General features: G+C 43.8%; 1 protein-coding gene across 1 annotated transcript in view; it reads right to left on the bottom strand.

Annotated features, from left to right (window-relative positions):
* LOC130115333 (collagen alpha-1(IV) chain-like) overlaps positions 1 to 22,260 on the bottom strand; it is a 204,537-nt gene that overhangs the window by 50,064 nt on the left and 132,213 nt on the right. Inside the window, exons 36-40 of the mRNA XM_056282942.1 lie at positions 13,177 to 13,266; positions 3,969 to 4,108; positions 3,593 to 3,719; positions 2,939 to 3,019; positions 1,885 to 1,986 (exon numbers count right to left, since the gene is read on the bottom strand). Coding sequence (XP_056138917.1) covers positions 1,885 to 1,986; positions 2,939 to 3,019; positions 3,593 to 3,719; positions 3,969 to 4,108; positions 13,177 to 13,266 — 540 coding nt within the window. The remainder of the gene's footprint in view (positions 1 to 1,884; positions 1,987 to 2,938; positions 3,020 to 3,592; positions 3,720 to 3,968; positions 4,109 to 13,176; positions 13,267 to 22,260) is intronic.

The following is a 22,260-nucleotide window of genomic DNA, read 5'->3' as shown; positions in this document are numbered from 1 at the left end:
CGAACTCCCATACATACAAGCCTACCTCGCCCTCTACCTCTACTTCCCCCTCATAAAGAGGGCGAGTTCTCCCTCTACCTCACCATTCGACACTTCTGTTCCCTGCCCGCCAGTTCACGACGTTTTTTGACCACAAACCACTGATGTTCGCCTTGGCCCAGGTGGCTGAGCCATGGTCTGCCTGCCAGTAGCGACAGCTCTCCTACATCTCGGAGTTCACCACGGATGTACAGCATGTTGCTGCAAAACCAACCTTGTCGCCGACTGCCTCTCCCAGGCCATTGCAGGGGTCATCCGCTTGGGACTTTACTAAGCCCACATGGCAGCTGACCAGGCAACCGACCCGGATGTGCAGGCTTTCAGAGTGGCTGTCACAGGGCTGCAGTTAGAGGATGTAGCTTTCGACGACGCTGGTACCACACTCCTGTGTGATGTCTCCATGGGTCAGCCCTGGCCCGTCATTTCCACTGGATGGAGACGGCATATTTTTGACACTGTCAATGGCCTCGCCCACCCGGGCAAAAAAAAAAACACCTCAAAGACTGGTAGTGGCCAAGCTCATCTGGCACAAGCTCTAAAAAGACATGAGAGACTGGGCTGACACCTGCGTGGAATGCCAGCACTCTAAAGTGCACCACCACACCAAAGCCCCCTTGGTGCAGTTCCCGGTGCCTGAAGGAGGTTCAACCACATACACGTGGACCTGGTGGGCCCCCTGCCCCCCTCCCATGGTTTTATATACTTCCTCAAAATGGTGGACAGGACCACTCGATGTCCACAGAGGTAGCTGGGGCATTCATCGGCACCTGGGTCGCCCGGTTCGGCACCCCATCTGACCTCTCCTCTGACCGGGGCTCACAGTTTACATCTGAGCTCTGGAACTCAGTCGCAGAGAGCCTAGGGGTGAAGGTCCACTGCACCACCATGTACCACCTGCAGGCCAACGGGTGGTGCGAATGGTTTCATCGCTCTATGAAGGATGCTCTTCAGGCCAGCCTCAAGGACAGCAGCTGCATCGACAGGCTCCCATGGGTCATGCTGGGCCTCAGGACCACCCCTAAGGAGGCCCTCCAGTCCTCATTCGCTGAACTGGTTTACGGCCAGCGACTATTGGTCCCAGGGGATTTTGTCCCCAACACCACTGCTCCCTGGTCTGCAGCCTAGCAACAGACCATGCTTATGGATAACGGCAGGGTTTTTGCACTGAACCCACTTTGCAACACAGTCTCCCACAGTCTCACGTCCCCGCAAGTCTGCAGTCAGCACAATATGTTTCATCTGCCGTGACATCCACTGTGGTCCCCTGCAGCCTCCCTATGATGGCCCACTCCATGTCCTGGAGACCGGGAACATGCACTTTGTTGTGGACATCTGTGGTTAGCCGGAACACATTTCCTTGGATCGCTTCAAGCTGGCTCACCTGGACTTGGACTGACCTGTTGGACTGGCCCAGCCCCCGTGGCAGTGGGCGCCCTCGCCCTTGTGTAGGTTTATTGTTCATTTCAATTTAATATTATTGTTTTGTTTTTAATTTGTTTTTTTTTTCTATCTTTTTTTACATGTTCAAAATAAATCAAATCAAATACCTGGAAGTGGTTGCCATGTTTCCTCTGAATACGGAATGTGAAATTAAAAAGAATCATGAGTTTTGAGTATAATTCCATTTAAACTGGTTTGGTCCATTCATGTTTTGTTTGATTCATTTTTATATTGAGTCCCCTACTGTCTCATTCCACTTCCTTCTCTCCTGTCCTCTCATAATCTGCCAAGGCCAGACCTCGAGTTGATAAAACAATTTGGATGTCTGGAGAAGCTTTTACTCAATCTTTAATAGGGTCTTGACACTTGTTTTACAGACCCTGGTAGAGGTTGCTCCTCTCCTACCTCCCATGATTCCTTTTTCTCCGGCTGATCCAGGTATCCCGTCTTGTCCTTGGTTTCCTCTGGGACCGGCTGGTCCTGGATCTCCAGGAGGCCCAATGTTGCCTGAAAAACACATTTCAGGAACTGAAAGCCTGACCTTTGACCACAGAATTTTTTCTCCATTTCAAACCCAAATAGACTGAGCTCAGTAGATCTAGATGGGACAGAATTAACTTTCTAAAGCTTTAGATAGAACAAACTGAACTCTACTGACCTAGTCAGAACATATTGTAGCGAATTCGGGGGGCAGTCCGGGAATGTCTACTTATCCATGCACGTTACAATATATAATATCCTACAAATCTAGATATAGCAGACTGAATTCTATAGCTCTAGATAGAACCCATGAAACTATATAAATCTAGGCAGAATAAACTGAACATTATAAACCTAGACATAAAAGATTGATCTCTGCAGATCTAGATAGAACAGACTGAATTCTTTATAGCTTTAGATAGAACAGACTGAATTCTATAGAGCTAGATAGAACCCATGAAACCATATAAATCTAGGGAGAATAAACTCAACTTTATAAAGCTAGATATAACAGACTGATCTCTACAGATCTAGATAGAACAGACTGAATTATTTATAGATCTAGATAGGACAGATTGAACTTCCTCTAGCTCTAGATGGAACAGACTGATTACTGCATAGATCTAGATAGAACAGACTGAAATCTGCATAGATCTAGATAGAACAGACTGAACTCGATATAGCTTAGAAAGAACAGACTGAAATATGTAGATCGACATAGAACAGACAACTCTGTATAGATCGAGATAGAACAGACGGAAATCTGTAGATCTAGATAGAGCAGACTGAACTCTATAGCTCTAGATAATGCTGGGATGATCCAGTGTCTTGCTCAAACACGCTTTAAAAAGCAAGATTCTTGCAGAAACTGAATTGTGTTTGAAGTGAACGGAACTGTTTATTAGCTGAGATTCGTGATTTAAATGTTTTTCACAGAAGCAATAGTACCATTACTAAGATGACAGGTAAGAGTTTGAACCTTTAAGGCCACTGGGTCCTAGACAGCCATTGGCTCCTGGAGGCCCCTGAAAACCCCTTTCACCTGTCAACCCTGGCAGACCTGACAGAGAAGAGACAGACAGACAGTTTTCTATTTATTTCAGTATGGAATATGTGCTTGCTGTGTATTTGATACACTGGTGGTACAGGTATTATGGAGCCCATTATGGATCCTATGAAAAAGTAGATATTGTAAATATGAAATAGAGACAATAGCAGAAAAGCTAAAATGGTACTCCTTTTCCACTGACACAGTGCCAGTCACCAAGCTCAAATCGTTCAATGCGTTCCCACAGAAAAACATTGGTTCTCAAAATCAGCCCCGAACTGGCTCGTTTAACTTGCTGGTGTGGAACTGAGGAACCTGCGATGTCAAGGCTGAGGTGACAGGAAGACATTTCGTCAGTCCCTAAAGTTTGTAAATACCTGAAGCAATAGCTTGCTACTTCTTTACAGTGGTGTCCATCCCCCAGTTTCAGTCTCTCAATACCGTACAGTAGGAGAAATAAACCCATACACTAATGCATTTTATCAGGGTTTCTGAACCAGGTCACAGCCCAGACCAGAGGCCATGGGTTGACCGGATTTGGGTTGAACTGGCTCTTGTTGTTGAGTGTATAGTAAAGACTCAGACCCCTAGATCCAATGGCTCCTTCGCTTCCCTTGGGCCCATGGGGGCCGATGGCTCCTGGTGGTCCAGCCTTGCCTGCCTCCCCTCTCTCACCCCTGACTCCTAGAGCTCCTGGGAAGCCTGGATCTCCCTGAGCAGAGTAGAGAGGAAATTTTCTAATACTCATCTCTGTAGAATAGAAGTAGCATAAAAACATATAGCTTTGTTGTTGTTGCTGTTGTTGTTGTTATTGTTTTTGTTGTGTGTGTGTGTATGTGTGTGTGTGTGTGTGTGTGTGTGTGTGTGTGTGTGTGTGTGTGTGTGTGTGTGTGTGTGTGTGTGTGTGTGTGTGTGTGTGTGTGTGTAAGTGTGTAAGTGTGTGGTTGCTATGCTTATGTACCTTCTCTCCTTGCCGGCCTCTAGGTCCAGGTCCAGGAGGACTTGGCTCTCCTTTACAACCTTTTAGTCCACAGGGTCCTGGGGATCCGTCTGGACCAGACTCTCCACGAACACCCACAGCCCCCTTCTCACCCTTTGTACCTGAAAAGCAAAGACCAAGTACACACCAGTGACAAACTGAACAATAAAGACCCAGTACACACCTGTGAGAAACTGAACAGCAAAGACCAAGTAAACACCAGTAACAAACGGAACAGCAAAGACAAAGTACACACCAGTGACAAACTGAACAGCAATGACCAAGTACACACCAGTGACAAACTGAACAATAAAGACCAAGTAAACACCAGTAACAAACGGAACAGCAAAGACAAAGTACACACCAGTGACAAACTGAACAGCAATGACCAAGTACACAGCAGTGAAAAACTGAACAATAAAGACCAAGTAAACACCAGTAACAAACGGAACAGCAAAGACCCAGTACACACCAGTGACAAACTGAACAGCAATGACCAAGTACACAGCAGTGAAAAACTGAACAGCAAAGACCAAGCACACACCAGTGACAAACTGAACAATAAAGACCCTGTACACACCTGTGACAAACTGAACAATAAAGACCCAGTACACACCTGTGACAAACTGAACAGCAAAGACCAAGTAAACACCAGTAACAAACGGAACCGCAAAGACAAAGTACACACCAGTGACAAACTGAACAATAAAGACCTAGAACACACCTGTGACAAACTGAACAATAAAGACCCAGTACACACCAGTGACAAACTGAACAATAAAGACCAAGTAAACACCAGTAACAAACGGAACAGCAAAGACAAAGTACACACCAGTGACAAACTGAACAGCAATGACTAAGTACACACCAGTGACAAACTGAACAATAAAGACCAAGCACACACCAGTGACAAACTGAACAATAAAGACCCAGAACACACCAGTGACAAACTGAACAGCAAAGACCAAGTAAACACCAGTAACAAACGGAACAGCAAAGACCAAGTACACACCAGTGACAAACTGAACAGCAAAGACAAAGAACACACCAGTGACAAACTGGACAATAAAGACCCAGTACACACCTGTTACAAACTGAACAGCAATGACCAAGTACACACCTGTGACAAACTGAACAGCAAAGACCAAGTACGCACCAGTGACAAGCTGAAAAATAAAGACCAAGCACACACACGTGACAAACGGAAAAGCAAAGACAAAGTACACACCAGTGACAAACTGAACAGCAATGACCAAGTACACACCAGTGACAAACTGAACAGCAATGACCAAGTACACAGCAGTGACAAACTGAACAGCAAAGACCAAGCACACACCAGTGACAAGCTGAAAAATAAAGACAAAGCACACACCAGTGACAAACTGGACAACAAAGGCCAAGTACACACCAGTGACAAACTGAACAACAAAGGTCAAGCACACACAAGTGACAAACTGAACAGCAAAGGCCAAGTACACACACGTGACAAACTGAACAGCAAAGGTCAAGCACACACAAGTGACAAACTGAACAGCAAAGACCCAGTACACACCAGTGACAAACTGAACAATAAAGACCAAGTAAACACCAGTAACAAACGGAACAGCAAAGACAAAGTACACACCAGTGACAAACTGAACAGCAATGACTAAGTACACACCAGTGACAAACTGAACAATAAAGACCAAGCACACACCAGTGACAAACTGAACAATAAAGACCCAGTACACACCTGTGACAAACTGAACAGCAAAGACCAAGTAAACACCAGTAACAAACGGAACAGCAAAGACAAAGTACACACCAGTGACAAACTGAACAGCAAAGACCAAGTAAACACCAGTAACAAACGGAACAGCAAAGACCAAGTACACACCAGTGACAAACTGAACAGCAAAGACAAAGAACACACCAGTGACAAACTGAACAATAAAGACCCAGTACACACCTGTTACAAACTGAACAGCAAAGACCAAGTACGCACCAGTGACAAGCTGAAAAATAAAGACCAAGCACACATACGTGACAAACGGAAAAGCAAAGACAAAGTACACACCAGTGACAAACTGAACAGCAATGACCAAGTACACCAGTGACAAACTGAACAGCAATGACCAAGTACACAGCAGTGACAAACTGAACAGCAAAGACCAAGCACACACCAGTGACAAACTAAACAGTAAATACCAAGCACACACCAGTGACAAACTGGACAACAAAGGCCAAGTACACACCAGTGACAAACTGAACAACAAAGGTCAAGCACACACAAGTGACAAACTGAACAGCAAAGGCCAAGTACACACACGTGACAAACTGAACAGCAAAGGTCAAGCACACACAAGTGACAAACTGAACAGCAAAGACCAAGTACACACTAGTGACAAACTGAACAGCAAAGGTCAAGCACACGCAAGTGACAAACTGAACAGCAATGACCAAGTACACACCAATGACAAACTGAACAGCAATGACCAAGTACACACCAGTGACAAGCTGAAAAATAAAGACCAAGGACACACCAGTGACAAACTACACAGTAAATACCAAGCACACACAAGTGACAAACTGAACAGCAAAGGTCGAGTACACACAAGTGACAAACTGAACAGCAAAGGTCAAGTACACACCAGTGACAAACTGAACAGCAAAGGTCAAGTACACACCAGTTACAAACCGAACAGCAAAGGTCAAGCACACCCAAGTGACAAACTGAACAGCAAAGGCCAAGTAAACACCAGTGACAAACTGATCAGCAAAGGTCAAGCACACACAAGTGACAAACTGAACAGCAAAGGTCAAGTACACAGCAGTGACAAACTGAACAGCAATGACCAAGTACACACCAGTGACAAACTGAACAGCAAAGGCCAAGTACACACCCGTGACAAACTGAACAGCAAAGTACACACCAGTGACAAACTGAACAATAAAGACCCAGTACACACCTGTGACAAACTGAACAGCAATGACCAAGTACACACCAGTGACAAACGGAACAGCAAAGACCAAGTAAACACCAGTAACAAACGGAACAGCAAAGACAAAGTACACACCAGTGACAAACTGAACAGCAAAGGCCAAGTACACACACGTGACAAACTGAACAGCAATGACCAAGTACACACCAATGACAAACTGAACAGCAAAGACCAAGCACACACCAGTGACAAGCTGAAAAATAAAGACAAAGCACACACCAGTGACAAACTAAACAGTAAATACCAAGCACACACCAGTGACAAACTGAACAGCAAAGGTCAAGTACACACAAGTGAAAAACTGAACAGCAAAGGTCAAGTACACACCAGTGACAAACTGAACAGCAAAGGTCAAGTACACACCAATGACAAACGGAACAGCAAAGGTCAAGCACACACAAGTGACAAACTGGACAACAAAGGCCAAGTAAACACCAGTGACAAACTGAACAACAAAGGTCAAGCACACACAAGTGACAAACTGAACAGCAAAGGCCAAGTACACACACGTGACAAACTGAACAGCAAAGGTCAAGCACACACAAGTGACAAACTGAACAGCAAAGACCAAGTACACACCAGTGACAAACTGAACAGCAAAGGTCGAGCACACACAAGTGACAAACTGAACAGCAAAGGCCAAGTACACACACGTGACAAACTGAACAGCAATGACCAGGTACACACCAATGACAAACTGAACAGCAAAGACCAAGTACACACCAATGACAAACTGAACAGCAATGACCAAGTACACACCAATGACAAACTGAGCAGCAAAGACCAAGCACACACCAGTGACAAGCTGAAAAATAAAGACCAAGGACACACCAGTGACAAACTACACAGTAAATACCAAGCACACACAAGTGACAAACTGAACAGCAAAGGTCAAGTACACACAAGTGACAAACTGAACAGCAAAGGTCAAGTACACACCAGTGACAAACTGAACAGCAAAGGTCAAGTACACACCAGTTACAAACTGAACAGCAAAGGTCAAGCACACACAAGTGACAAACTGAACAGCAAAGGTCAAGCACACACAAGTGACAAACTGAACAGCAAAGGTCAAGTACACAGCAGTGACAAACTGAACAGCAATGACCAAGTACACACCAGTGACAAACTGAACAGCAAAGGCCAAGTACACACCCGTGACAAACTGAACAGCAAAGTACACACCAGTGACAAACTGAACAGTAATGACCAAGTAAACATCTGTGACAAATTGAACAGCAAAGGCCAAGCACACACCAGTGACAAATTGAACAGCAAAGACCAAGTACACACCAGTGACAAACTGAACAGTAAAGACCAAGCACACACCAGTGACAAATTGAACAGCAAAGACCAAGTACACACCAGTGACAAACTGAACAGTAAAGACCAAGCACACACCAGTGACAAACTGAACAGCAAAGGCCAAGTACACACCCGTGACAAATTGAACAGCAAAGACCAAGTACACAAAAGTGACAGACTGAACAGCAAAGACCAAGCACACACTAGTGACAAACTGAACAGCAAAGGCCAAGTACACACCCGTGACAAATTGAACAGGAAATACCAAGCACACACCAGTGACAAACTGAACAGTAAAGACCAAGCACACAGCAGTGACAAACTGAACATCTATGAACGCTACTTCACACTGAGCTATGAACACTACGTCACACTCAGCTAAGCATGCTACTTCACACTGAGCTATGAATGCTACGTCACACTGAGCTATGAATGCTACTTCACACTCAGCTATGAATGCTACTTCACACTGAACTATGAGTGCTACTTCGAACTCAGCTATGAACACTACGTCACACTGAGCTATGAATACTAATTTACACTGTGCTATGAATGTTACTTCACACTGAACTATGAATGCTATTTCACACTGAGCTATGAATGCTACGTCACACTGAGCTATGAATGCTACTTCACACTCAGCTATGAATGCTACTTCACACTGAACTATGAATGCTACTTCACACTCAGCTATGAACGCTACGTCACACTGAGCTATGAATACTAATTTACACTGTGCTATGAATGTTACTTCACACTGAACTATGAATGCTACTTCACATTGAGCTATGAATGCTACTTCACACTCAGCTATGAATGCTACTTCACACTGAGCTATGAACACTACGTCACTCTGAGCTATGGACGCTACTTCACACTGAGCTATGAATGCTATGTCATACTGAACTATGAATACTAATTCACACTGTGCTGTGAATGCTCTTCACACTGAACTATGAATGCTACTTTACACTGAGTTATGAATGCTACTTCACACTGAGCCATGGATGCTACTTTACACTGAGCTATGAATGCTACTTCACACTGAGCTATGAGTGCTACTTCACACTCAGCTATGAATGCTACGTCACACTGAGCTATGAATGCTACTTCACACTCAGCTATGAATGCTACTTCACACTGAACTATGAATGCTACTTCACACTCAGCTATGAACGCTACGTCACACTGAGCTATGAATACTAATTTACACTGTGCTATGAATGTTACTTCACACTGAACTATGAATGCTACTTCACACTGAGCTATGAATGCTACTTCACACTCAGCTATGAATGCTACTTCACACTGAGCAATGAACACTACGTCACTCTGAGCTATGGATGCTACTTCACACTGAGCTATGAATGCTATGTCATACTGAACTATGAATACTAATTCACACTGTGCTGTGAATGCTCTTCACACTGAACTATGAATGCTACTTTACACTGAGTTATGAATGCTACTTCACACTGAGCCATGGATGCTACTTTACACTGAGCTATGAATGCTACTTCACACTGAGCTATGAATGCTACTTCACACTCAGCTATGGATGCTACTTCACACTGAGCTATGAACGCTACGTCACTCTGAGCTATGGATGCTACTTCACACTGAAGTATGAATGCTATGTCACATTGAGCTATGAATGCTACTTCACACTGAGCTATGAATGCTACTTCACACTGAGCTATGAATGCTATTTCATACTGAGCTATGGATGCTACGTCACACTGATCTATGGATGCTATTTCACACTGAGCTATGAACGCTACGTCACACTGAGCTATGAATGCTACTTCACACTGAGCTATGGATGCTACTTCACACTCAGCTATGGATGCTACTTCAAACTGAGCTATGAACGCTACGTCACACTGAGCTGTGAATACTAATTTAGACTGTGCTATGAATGGTACTTCACACTGAGCTATGAATGCTACTTCACACTCAGCTATGAATGCTACTTCACACTGAGCTATGAACGCTACATCACTCTGAGCTATGGATGCTACTTCAAACTGTGCTATGAATGCTACGTCATACTGAGCTATGAATACTAATTCACACTGTGCTGTGAACGCTACTTCACATTGAACTATGAATGCTACTTTACACTGAGCTATGAATGCTACTTCACACTGAGCCATGGATGCTACTTTACACTGAGCTATGAATGCTACTTCACACTGAGCTCTGGATGCTACTTCACACTGAGCTATGAACGCTACATCACTCTGAGCTATGGATGCTACTTCACACTGAAGTATGAATGCTACTTTACACTGAGCTATGAATGCTACGTCACACTGAGCTATGAATACTAATTCACACTGTGCTATGAATGCTACTTCACACTGAACTATTAATGCTACTTCATACTGATCTATGAATGCTACTTCATACTGAGCTATGGATGCTACTTCACACTGAGCTATGAATGCTACTTAACACTGAGCTATGGATGTTACCACCAAATGAACAACCTGTCATTCTCACTAGAAGGCAAGTAAACATCCTGTCTGCTATGAGTGGTCAATGCAAGGATTTTTGGGTAACAGACTGCTGAGAATATCTTGATGCTCAATAAAACAAGTAAGAAAGTCACAGAAGGTTGAATCAGTTCATCTGGACACAATGTTTATTGAGAGAAACGTCTCATCATCATCTACATGACCTCTTCAGTTTCACCTGACTGCAGGTGTCCCCACCCTTATAAACCATACAGTGCCCTGACCTGACTGCAGGTGTCCCCACCCTTATAAACCATACAGTGTCCTCACCTGACTGCAGGTGTCCCCACCCTTATAAACCATACAGTGGCATGCGACCCAAGCCAACGACCAGTTTCATATGCAAATATGGGTGTGACCATTAACTAGAGTTACAATGGTCATGTGTACTATTCACAGAGGGTTGGGGAATATTTTCAATCACAGCATTGTAAGATGGTGACAGATTTACTCTTAACCCCCCCCCCCCCGGTTCAGGTATGGTTGTTCCCTCTTCACATAGATGGGCTCTTTAACTTCCCGTTCAAACCAGCGTTCCTCCCTATCAAGGATGTGCACATCCTCATCCTTGAAGGATGGGATAGGATGGCACAACACAGGAGAGCCAACATGTCACACCAGGACTCCACAGTCTACACCATCTACAGGTCAGTGGCCACTCTTTCAAGGATGAGGATGTGCGCATCCTTGATAGTGAGGAACGCTGGTTTACACATGGCTATTGAAAATCTAGTTAATGGTCATGGCAATTTGCATATGAAACTGGTCGTTGGTTTGGGAGGTTATGCCATTGTATTGTTTATAAGGGTGGGGACACCTGCAGTCAGGTGAGGACACTGTATTGTTTATAAGGGTGGGGACACCTGCAGTCAGGTGAGGACACTGTATTGTTTATAAGGGTGGGGACACCTGCAGTCAGGTGAGGACACTGTAATGATTATAAGGGTGGGGACAACTGCTGTCAGGTGAGGACACTGTATTGTTTATAAGGGTAGGGACACCTGCGGTCAGGTGAGGACACTGTATTGTTTATAAGGGTGGGGACACCTGCAGTCAGGTGAGGACACTGTATTGTTTATAAGGGTGGGGACAGCTGCAGTCAGGTGATGACACTGTATTGTTTATAAGGGTGGCGACACCTGCAGTCAGGTGAGGACACTGTATTGTTTATAAGGGTGGGGACACCTGCAGTCAGGTGAGGACACTGTATTGTTTATAAGGGTGGGGACACCTGCAGTCAGGTGAGGACACTGTATTGTTTATAAGGGTGGGGACACCTGCAGTCAGGTGAGGACACTGTATTGTTTATAAGGGTGGGGACACCTGCAGTCAGGTGAGGACACTGTATTGTTCATAAGGGTGGGGACACCTGCAGTCAGGTGAGGACACTGTAATGATTATAAGGGTAGGGACACCTGCAGTCAGGTGAGGACACTGTATTGTTTATAAGGGTGGGGACACCTGCAGTCAGGTGAGGACACTGTATTGTTTATAAGGGTGGGGACACCTGCAGTCAGGTGAGGACACTGTATTGTTTATAAGGGTGGGGACAGCTGCAGTCAGGTGAGGACACTGTAATGATTATAAGGGTGGGGACACCTGCAGTCAGGTGAGACTGAAGAGGTCACCTAGATGAGTGATAAAATAAACGTTGTGTCCAGATGAACTGATTCAACTTTCTGAGCCTACTGTGAAGTTCGTAACAATGCGTCTTCACCAAAAGGCACATCAAGGACACTTTCGGGACACTCATGAGCGCCCATCTGAAGCACAAAATAAGACATGGGACAACCTTTGGCCTCACTGTCCTCAGCCATGCACAAATGAGGACCATAAGGGGTGTCTGGGTAGCACAGTGGTCTATTCCGTTGCCTACCAACACGGGGATCGCCAGTTTGAATCCCCATGTTAAGTTCAGCTTGGTCGGGCATCCCTACAGACACAACTGGCTGTGTCTGCAGGTGGGAAGCCGGATGTGGGTATGTGTCCTGGTCGCCGCACTAGCACCTCCTCTGGTCGGTCGGGGTGCCTGTTCGGGGGGGAGGGGGAATTGGGAGGAGTAGCGTGGTCCTCCCACACGCTACGTCCCCCTGGTGAAACTCCTCACTGTCAGGTGAAAAGAAGCGGCTGGTGACTCCACATGTATGGGAGGAGGCATGTGGTAGTCTGCAGCCCTCCCTGGATCGGCAGAGGGGGTGTAGCGGAGACCGGGACGGCTCGGAAGAGTGGGGGAATTGGCCGGGTACAATTGGGGAGAAAAAGGGGGAAAAATCTTTACAAAAAAAAACAGAGGACCACAAGACCTGCCATGTGGGACAGCGTTACCGCCTGTTGGACAGTGACTTAAAGTTGGTTAGGATGAAGCGTAAGGATTGTAGACATTACCTGGCAACCCCATGTCTCCTTGGTTACCTCGGTTACCATGGAAACCAGGAAGTCCTTTCTCTCCATCTCTACCTGGGTCTCCAGGAAGACCTGAATCCACGCACACACACACACACACACACACAGTGAGAGAGAGAGAATAAAGGTGGAGACAGCAGCAGTACTGAGCTCTCATATGACAAAAACACTTTGTGGTTGAAGGAGAAAGAGTTGTGTTTCAAAAGATGAAGGACAGTGAGGACAAAGACAAACCGTTATCAAAGTACACAAAGTCGTTTGATATGTTACACTGCAACAAAATCACTGTAGCTAGTTCACTGTTGTCGTCCTGCACTTGCCTGCCTTTTCTGAACTCTGCCCAAAACGTCTGGGTCATGTGGTCATGTGACTTACAATAATCATCATGAATTTAAAAAGAGGCAACACGATAATAAGTTTAACTCACAAAGTACCCGAAACTACGGTAAAGAGGATGTAAGATACTACTAGTACTACCCGTTAGGGGTCGCCACAGCGGAGCATCCATTTCCACTGATCCGCTGTAAACAAGGTGTAAGATAACTGCTTCAAACAGGAATCTTAAAATATCACACGTATTGACTTCTGCTGTTGTCATGGCAACACGTACAGAGCAGTCTTATCAGCGTCAACTACACACATGTCCTCCAGCAATGCTCTGAAAAGATGATGTTGCAGACAAGAACTACCGTGAATAAAATGACCCAGTCCCGTACCAGTATCCATCACCTCTTTCATTTTCCCACCGTTTAGTGAACAACACTGATGTGTGAACAGAGCAATGAAAAGGTAAGAGAGCCCGGTTACCTAACAGTGAAAAGGTAAGAGAGCTGGGTTAACTAACAGTGAAAAGGTAAGAGAGCTGGGTTAACTAACAGTGAAAAGGTAAGAGAGCTGGGTTAACTAACAGTGAAATGGTAGGAGTGCCCGGTTAACTAACAGTGAAATGGTAAGAGAGCTGGGTTAACTAACAGTGAAAAGGTAAGAGAGCTGGGTTAACTAACAGTGAAATGGTAAGAGAGCTGGGTTAACTAAGAGTGAAAAGGTAAGAGAGCTGGGTTAACTAACAGTGAAAAGGTAAGAGTGCCCGGTTAACTAACAGTGAAAAGGTAAGAGAGCCCGGTTAACTAACAGTGAAATGGTAAGAGTGCCCGGTTAACTAACAGTGAAATGGTAAGAGAGCTGGGTTAACTAACAGTGAAATGGTAAGAGAGCTGGGTTAACTAACAGTGAAATGGTAAGAGAGCTGGGTTAACTAACAGTGAAATGGTAAGGATGCTGGGTTAACTAACAGTGAAATGGTAAGAGAGCCGGGTTAACTAACAGTGAAATGGTAAGAGAGCTGGGTTAACTAACAGTGAAATGGTAAGAGTGCCCGGTTAACTAACAGTGAAAAGGTAAGAGAGCTGGGTTAACTAACAGTGAAATGGTATGAGCGCTGGGTTAACTAACAGTGAAATGGTAAGAGACCTGGGTTAACTAACAGTGAAAAGGTAAGAGAGCTGGGTTAACTAACAGTGAAAAGGTAAAAGAGCTGGGTTAACTAACAGTGAAATGGTAAGAGAGCTGGGTTAACTAACAGTGAAAAGGTAAGAGAGCTGGGTTAACTAACAGTGAAATGGTAAGAGAGCTGGGTTAACTAACAGTGAAATGTAAGAGCGCTGGGTTAACTAACAGTGAAAAGGTAAGAGAGCTGGGTTAACTAACAGTGAAATGGTAAGAGAGCTGGGTTAACTAACAGTGAAATAGTAAGAGAGCTGGGTTAACTAACAGTGAAATGGTAAGAGAGCTGGGTTAACTAACAGTGAAATGGTAAGAGAGCTGGGTTAACTAACAGTGAAATAGTAAGAGAGCTGGGTTAACTAACAGTGAAATGGTAAGAGAGCCCGGTTAACTAACTGTGAAATGGTAAGAGAGCTGGGTTAACTAACAGTGAAATGGTAAGAGTGCCCGGTTAACTAACAGTGAAATAGTAGGGGAGCTGGGTTAACTAACAGTGAAATGGTAAGAGTGCCCGGTTAACTAAGAGTGAAATAGTAAGGGAGCTAGGTTAACTAACAGTGAAAAGGTAAGAGTGCTGAGTTAACTAACAGTGAAATGGTGAGAGTCCCCGGTTAACTAACAGTGAAATGGTAAGGGTGCTGGGTTAACTAACAGTGAAATGGTAAGAGCGCTGGGTTAACTAACAGTGAAATGGTAAGAGAGCTGGGTTAACTAACAGTGAAATGGTAAGGGTGCTGGGGTTAACTAACAGTGAAATGGTAAAAGAGCTGGCTTAACTAACAGTGAAATAGTAAGAGAGCTGGGTTAACTAACAGTGAAATGGTAAGGGAGCTGGGTTAACTAACAGTGAAATGGTAAGAGTGCCCGGTTAACTAACAGTGAAATGGTAAGGGAGCTGGGTTAACTAACAGTGAAAAGGTAAGAGAGCTGGGTTAACTAACAGTGAAATGGTAAGAGAGCTGGGTTAACTAACAGTGAAATGGTAAGAGAGCTGGGTTAACTAACAGTGAAATGGTGAGGGTGCTGGGTTAACTAACAGTGAAATGGTAAGAGAGCCGGGTTAACTAACAGTGAAATGGTAAGAGAGCTGGGTTAACTAACAGTGAAATGGTAAGAGTGCCCGGTTAACTAACAGTGAAAAGGTAAGAGAGCTGGGTTAACTAACAGTGAAATGGTATGAGCGCTGGGTTAACTAACAGTGAAATGGTAAGAGAGCTGGGTTACCTAACAGTGAAAAGGTAAGAGAGCTGGGTTAACTAACAGTGAAAAGGTAAGAGAGCTGGGTTAACTAACAGTGAAAAGGTAAGAGAGCTGGGTTAACTAACAGTGAAATGGTAGGAGTGCCCGGTTAACTAACAGTGAAATGGTAAGAGAGCTGGGTTAACTAACAGTGAAAAGGTAAGAGAGCTGGGTTAACTAACAGTGAAATGGTAAGAGAGCTGGGTTAACTAAGAGTGAAAAGGTAAGAGAGCTGGGTTAACTAACAGTGAAAAGGTAAGAGTGCCCGGTTAACTAACAGTGAAAAGGTAAGAGAGCCCGGTTAACTAACAGTGAAATGGTAAGAGAGCTGGGTTAACTAACAGTGAAATGGTAAGAGAGCTGGGTTAACTAACAGTGAAATGGTAAGAGAGCTGGGTTAACTAACAGTGAAATGGTAAGAGAGCTGGGTTAACTAACAGTGAAATGGTAAGGATGCTGGGTTAACTAACAGTGAAATGGTAAGAGAGCCGGGTTAACTAACAGTGAAATGGTAAGAGAGCTGGGTTAACTAACAGTGAAATGGTAAGAGTGCCCGGTTAACTAACAGTGAAAAGGTAAGAGAGCTGGGTTAACTAACAGTGAAATGGTATGAGCGCTGGGTTAACTAACAGTGAAATGGTAAGAGACCTGGGTTAACTAACAGTGAAAAGGTAAGAGAGCTGGGTTAACTAACAGTGAAAAGGTAAAAGAGCTGGGTTAACTAACAGTGAAATGGTAAGAGAGCTGGGTTAACTAACAGTGAAAAGGTAAGAGAGCTGGGTTAACTAACAGTGAAATGGTAAGAGAGCTGGGTTAACTAACAGTGAAATGTAAGAGCGCTGGGTTAACTAACAGTGAAAAGGTAAGAGAGCTGGGTTAACTAACAGTGAAATGGTAAGAGAGCTGGGTTAACTAACAGTGAAATAGTAAGAGAGCTGGGTTAACTAACAGTGAAATGGTAAGAGAGCTGGGTTAACTAACAGTGAAATGGTAAGAGAGCTGGGTTAACTAACAGTGAAATAGTAAGAGAGCTGGGTTAACTAACAGTGAAATGGTAAGAGAGCCCGGTTAACTAACTGTGAAATGGTAAGAGAGCTGGGTTAACTAACAGTGAAATGGTAAGAGTGCCCGGTTAACTAACAGTGAAATAGTAGGGGAGCTGGGTTAACTAACAGTGAAATGGTAAGAGTGCCCGGTTAACTAAGAGTGAAATAGTAAGGGAGCTAGGTTAACTAACAGTGAAAAGGTAAGAGTGCTGAGTTAACTAACAGTGAAATGGTGAGAGTCCCCGGTTAACTAACAGTGAAATGGTAAGGGTGCTGGGTTAACTAACAGTGAAATGGTAAGAGCGCTGGGTTAACTAACAGTGAAATGGTAAGAGAGCTGGGTTAACTAACAGTGAAATGGTAAGGGTGCTGGGGTTAACTAACAGTGAAATGGTAAAAGAGCTGGCTTAACTAACAGTGAAATAGTAAGAGAGCTGGGTTAACTAACAGTGAAATGGTAAGGGAGCTGGGTTAACTAACAGTGAAATGGTAAGAGTGCCCGGTTAACTAACAGTGAAATGGTAAGGGAGCTGGGTTAACTAACAGTGAAAAGGTAAGAGAGCTGGGTTAACTAACAGTGAAATGGTAAGAGAGCTGGGTTAACTAACAGTGAAATGGTAAGAGAGCTGGGTTAACTAACAGTGAAATGGTGAGGGTGCTGGGTTAACTAACAGTGAAATGGTAAGAGAGCCGGGTTAACTAACAGTGAAATGGTAAGAGAGCTGGGTTAACTAACAGTGAAATGGTAAGAGTGCCCGGTTAACTAACAGTGAAAAGGTAAGAGAGCTGGGTTAACTAACAGTGAAATGGTATGAGCGCTGGGTTAACTAACAGTGAAATGGTAAGAGAGCTGGGTTAACTAACAGTGAAAAGGTAAGAGAGCTGGGTTAACTAACAGTGAAAAGGTAAGAGAGCCCGGTTAACTAACTGTGAAATGGTAAGAGAGCTGGGTTAACTAACAGTGAAATGGTAAGAGTGCCCGGTTAACTAACAGTGAAATAGTAAGGGAGCTGGGTTAACTAACAGTGAAATGGTAAGAGTGCCCGGTTAACTAAGAGTGAAATAGTAAGGGAGCTAGGTTAACTAACAGTGAAAAGGTAAGAGTGCTGGGTTAACTAACAGTGAAATGGTGAGAGTCCCCGGTTAACTAACAGTGAAATGGTAAGGGTGCTGGGTTAACTAACAGTGAAATGGTAAGAGCGCTGGGTTAACTAACAGTGAAATGGTAAGAGAGCTGGGTTAACTAACAGTGAAATGGTAAGGGTGCTGGGGTTAACTAACAGTGAAATGGTAAGAGAGCTGGCTTAACTAACAGTGAAATAGTAAGAGAGCTGGGTTAACTAACAGTGAAATGGTAAGGGAGCTGGGTTAACTAACAGTGAAATGGTAAGAGTGCCCGGTTAACTAACAGTGAAATGGTAAGGGAGCTGGGTTAACTAACAGTGAAAAGGTAAGAGAGCTGGGTTAACTAACAGTGAAATGGTAAGAGAGCTGGGTTAACTAACAGTGAAATGGTAAGAGAGCTGGGTTAACTAACAGTGAAATGGTGAGGGTGCTGGGTTAACTAACAGTGAAATGGTAAGAGAGCCGGGTTAACTAACAGTGAAATGGTAAGAGAGCTGGGTTAACTAACAGTGAAATGGTAAGAGTGCCCGGTTAACTAACAGTGAAAAGGTAAGAGAGCTGGGTTAACTAACAGTGAAATGGTATGAGCGCTGGGTTAACTAACAGTGAAATGGTAAGAGAGCTGGGTTAACTAACAGTGAAAAGGTAAGAGAGCTGGGTTAACTAACAGTGAAAAGGTAAAAGAGCTGGGTTAACTAACAGTGAAATGGTAAGAGAGCTGGGTTAACTAACAGTGAAAAGGTAAGAGAGCTGGGTTAACTAACAGTGAAATGGTAAGAGAGCTGGGTTAACTAACAGTGAAATGTAAGAGCGCTGGGTTAACTAACAGTGAAAAGGTAAGAGAGCTGGGTTAACTAACAGTGAAATGGTAAGAGAGCTGGGTTAACTAACAGTGAAATAGTAAGAGAGCTGGGTTAACTAACAGTGAAATGGTAAGAGAGCTGGGTTAACTAAAAGTGAAATGGTAAGAGAGCTGGGTTAACTAACAGTGAAATAGTAAGAGAGCTGGGTTAACTAACAGTGAAATGGTAAGAGAGCCCGGTTAACTAACAGTGAAATTGTAAGAGAGCTGGGTTAACTAACAGTGAAATGGTAAGAGTGCCCGGTTAACTAACAGTGAAATAGTAAGGGAGCTGGGTTGACTAACAGTGAAATGGTAAGAGTGCCCGGTTAACTAAGAGTGAAATAGTAAGGGAGCTAGGTTAACTAACAGTGAAAAGGTAAGAGTGCTGGGTTAACTAACAGTGAAATGGTGAGAGTCCCCGGTTAACTAACAGTGAAATGGTAAGGGTGCTGGGTTAACTAACAGTGAAATGGTAAGAGCGCTGGGTTAACTAACAGTGAAATGGTAAGAGAGCTGGGTTAACTAACAGTGAAATGGTAAGGGTGCTGGGTTAACTAACAGTGAAATGGTAAGAGAGCTGGCTTAACTAACAGTGAAATAGTAAGAGAGCTGGGTTAACTAACAGTGAAATGGTAAGGGAGCTGGGTTAACTAACAGTGAAATGGTAAGAGTGCCCGGTTAACTAACAGTGAAATGGTAAGGGAGCTGGGTTAACTAACAGTGAAAAGGTAAGAGAGCTGGGTTAACTAACAGTGAAAAGGTAAGAGAGCTGGGTTAACTAACAGTGAAATGGTAAGAGTGCTGGGTTAACTAACAGTGAAATGGTGACAGAGCTGGGTTAACTAACAGTGAAAAGGTAAGAGAGCTGGGTTAACTAACAGTGAAAAGGTAAGAGAGCTGGGTTAACTAACAGTGAAATGGTAAGAGTGCTGGGTTAACTAACAGTGAAAAGGTAAGAGAGCTGGGTTAACTAACAGTGAAATGGTAAGAGTGCTGGGTTAACTAACAGTGAAAAGGTAAGAGAGCTGGGTTAACTAACAGTGAAATGGTAAGGGAGCTGGGTTAACTAACAGTGAAATGGTAAGAGTGCCCGGTTAACTAACAGTGAAATGGTAAGGGAGCTGGGTTAACTAACAGTGAAATGGTAAGAGAGCTGGGTTAACTAACAGTGAAATGGTAAGAGAGCTGGGTTAACTAACAGTGAAATGGTAAGGGTGCTGGGTTAACTAACAGTGAAATGGTAAGAGAGCCGGGTTAACTAACAGTGAAATGGTAAGAGAGCTGGGTTAACTAACAGTGAAATGGTAAGAGTGCCCGGTTAACTAACAGTGAAAAGGTAAGAGAGCTGGGTTAACTAACAGTGAAATGGTATGAGCGCTGGGTTAACTAACAGTGAAATGGTAAGAGAGCTGGGTTAACTAACAGTGAAAAGGTAAGAGAGCTGGGTTAACTAACAGTGAAAAGGTAAAAGAGCTGGGTTAACTAACAGTGAAATGGTAAGAGAGCTGGGTTAACTAACAGTGAAAAGGTAAGAGAGCTGGGTTAACTAACAGTGAAATGGTAAGAGAGCTGGGTTAACTAACAGTGAAATGTAAGAGCGCTGGGTTAACTAACAGTGAAAAGGTAAGAGAGCTGGGTTAACTAACAGTGAAATGGTAAGAGAGCTGGGTTAACTAACAGTGAAATAGTAAGAGAGCTGGGTTAACTAACAGTGAAATGGTAAGAGAGCTGGGTTAACTAAAAGTGAAATGGTAAGAGAGCTGGGTTAACTAACAGTGAAATGGTAAGGGAGCTGGGTTAACTAACAGTGAAAAGGTAAGAGAGCTGGGTTAACTAACAGTGAAAAGGTAAGAGAGCTGGGTTAACTAACAGTGAAATGGTAAGAGTGCTGGGTTAACTAACAGTGAAATGGTGACAGAGCTGGGTTAACTAACAGTGAAAAGGTAAGAGAGCTGGGTTAACTAACAGTGAAAAGGTAAGAGAGCTGGGTTAACTAACAGTGAAATGGTAAGAGTGCTGGGTTAACTAACAGTGAAAAGGTAAGAGAGCTGGGTTAACTAACAGTGAAATGGTAAGAGTGCTGGGTTAACTAACAGTGAAAAGGTAAGAGAGCTGGGTTAACTAACAGTGAAATGGTAAGGGAGCTGGGTTAACTAACAGTGAAATGGTAAGAGTGCCCGGTTAACTAACAGTGAAATGGTAAGGGAGCTGGGTTAACTAACAGTGAAATGGTAAGAGAGCTGGGTTAACTAACAGTGAAATGGTAAGAGAGCTGGGTTAACTAACAGTGAAATGGTAAGAGAGCCGGGTTAACTAACAGTGAAATGGTAAGGGTGCTGGGTTAACTAACAGTGAAATGGTAAGAGCGCTGGGTTAACTAACAGTGAAATGGTAAGAGAGCTGGGTTAACTAACAGTGAAATGGTAAGGGTGCTGGGTTAACTAACAGTGAAATGGTAAGAGAGCTGGCTTAACTAACAGTGAAATAGTAAGAGAGCTGGGTTAACTAACAGTGAAATGGTAAGGGAGCTGGGTTAACTAACAGTGAAATGGTAAGAGTGCCCGGTTAACTAACAGTGAAATGGTAAGGGAGCTGGGTTAACTAACAGTGAAAAGGTAAGAGAGCTGGGTTAACTAACAGTGAAAAGGTAAGAGAGCTGGGTTAACTAACAGTGAAATGGTAAGAGTGCTGGGTTAACTAACAGTGAAATGGTGACAGAGCTGGGTTAACTAACAGTGAAAAGGTAAGAGAGCTGGGTTAACTAACAGTGAAAAGGTAAGAGAGCTGGATTAACTAACAGTGAAATGGTAAGAGTGCTGGGTTAACTAACAGTGAAAAGGTAAGAGAGCTGGGTTAACTAACAGTGAAATGGTAAGAGTGCTGGTTTAACTAACAGTGAAAAGGTAAGAGAGCTGGGTTAACTAACAGTGAAATGTAAGGGAGCTGGGTTAACTAACAGTGAAATGGTAAGAGAGCTGGGTTAACTAACAGTGAAATGGTAAGGGAGCTGGGTTAACTAACAGTGAAATGGTAAGAGAGCTGGGTTAACTAACAGTGAAATGGTAAGAGAGCTGGGTTAACTAACAGTGAAATGGTAAGGGTGCTGGGTTAACTAACAGTGAAATGGTAAGAGAGCCGGGTTAACTAACAGTGAAATGGTAAGAGAGCTGGGTTAACTAACAGTGAAATGGTAAGAGTGCCCGGTTAACTAACAGTGAAAAGGTAAGAGAGCTGGGTTAACTGACAGTGAAATGGTATGAGCGCTGGGTTAACTAACAGTGAAATGGTAAGAGAGCTGGGTTAACTAAC

The sequence above is a fragment of the Lampris incognitus genome, chromosome 7 (assembly GCF_029633865.1).
Source record: "Lampris incognitus isolate fLamInc1 chromosome 7, fLamInc1.hap2, whole genome shotgun sequence".
Lineage (NCBI taxonomy): Eukaryota > Metazoa > Chordata > Actinopteri > Lampriformes > Lampridae > Lampris > Lampris incognitus.
Note: the sequence above shows the minus strand (reverse complement) of the source record. Positions and strands in the feature narration are given on the sequence as shown.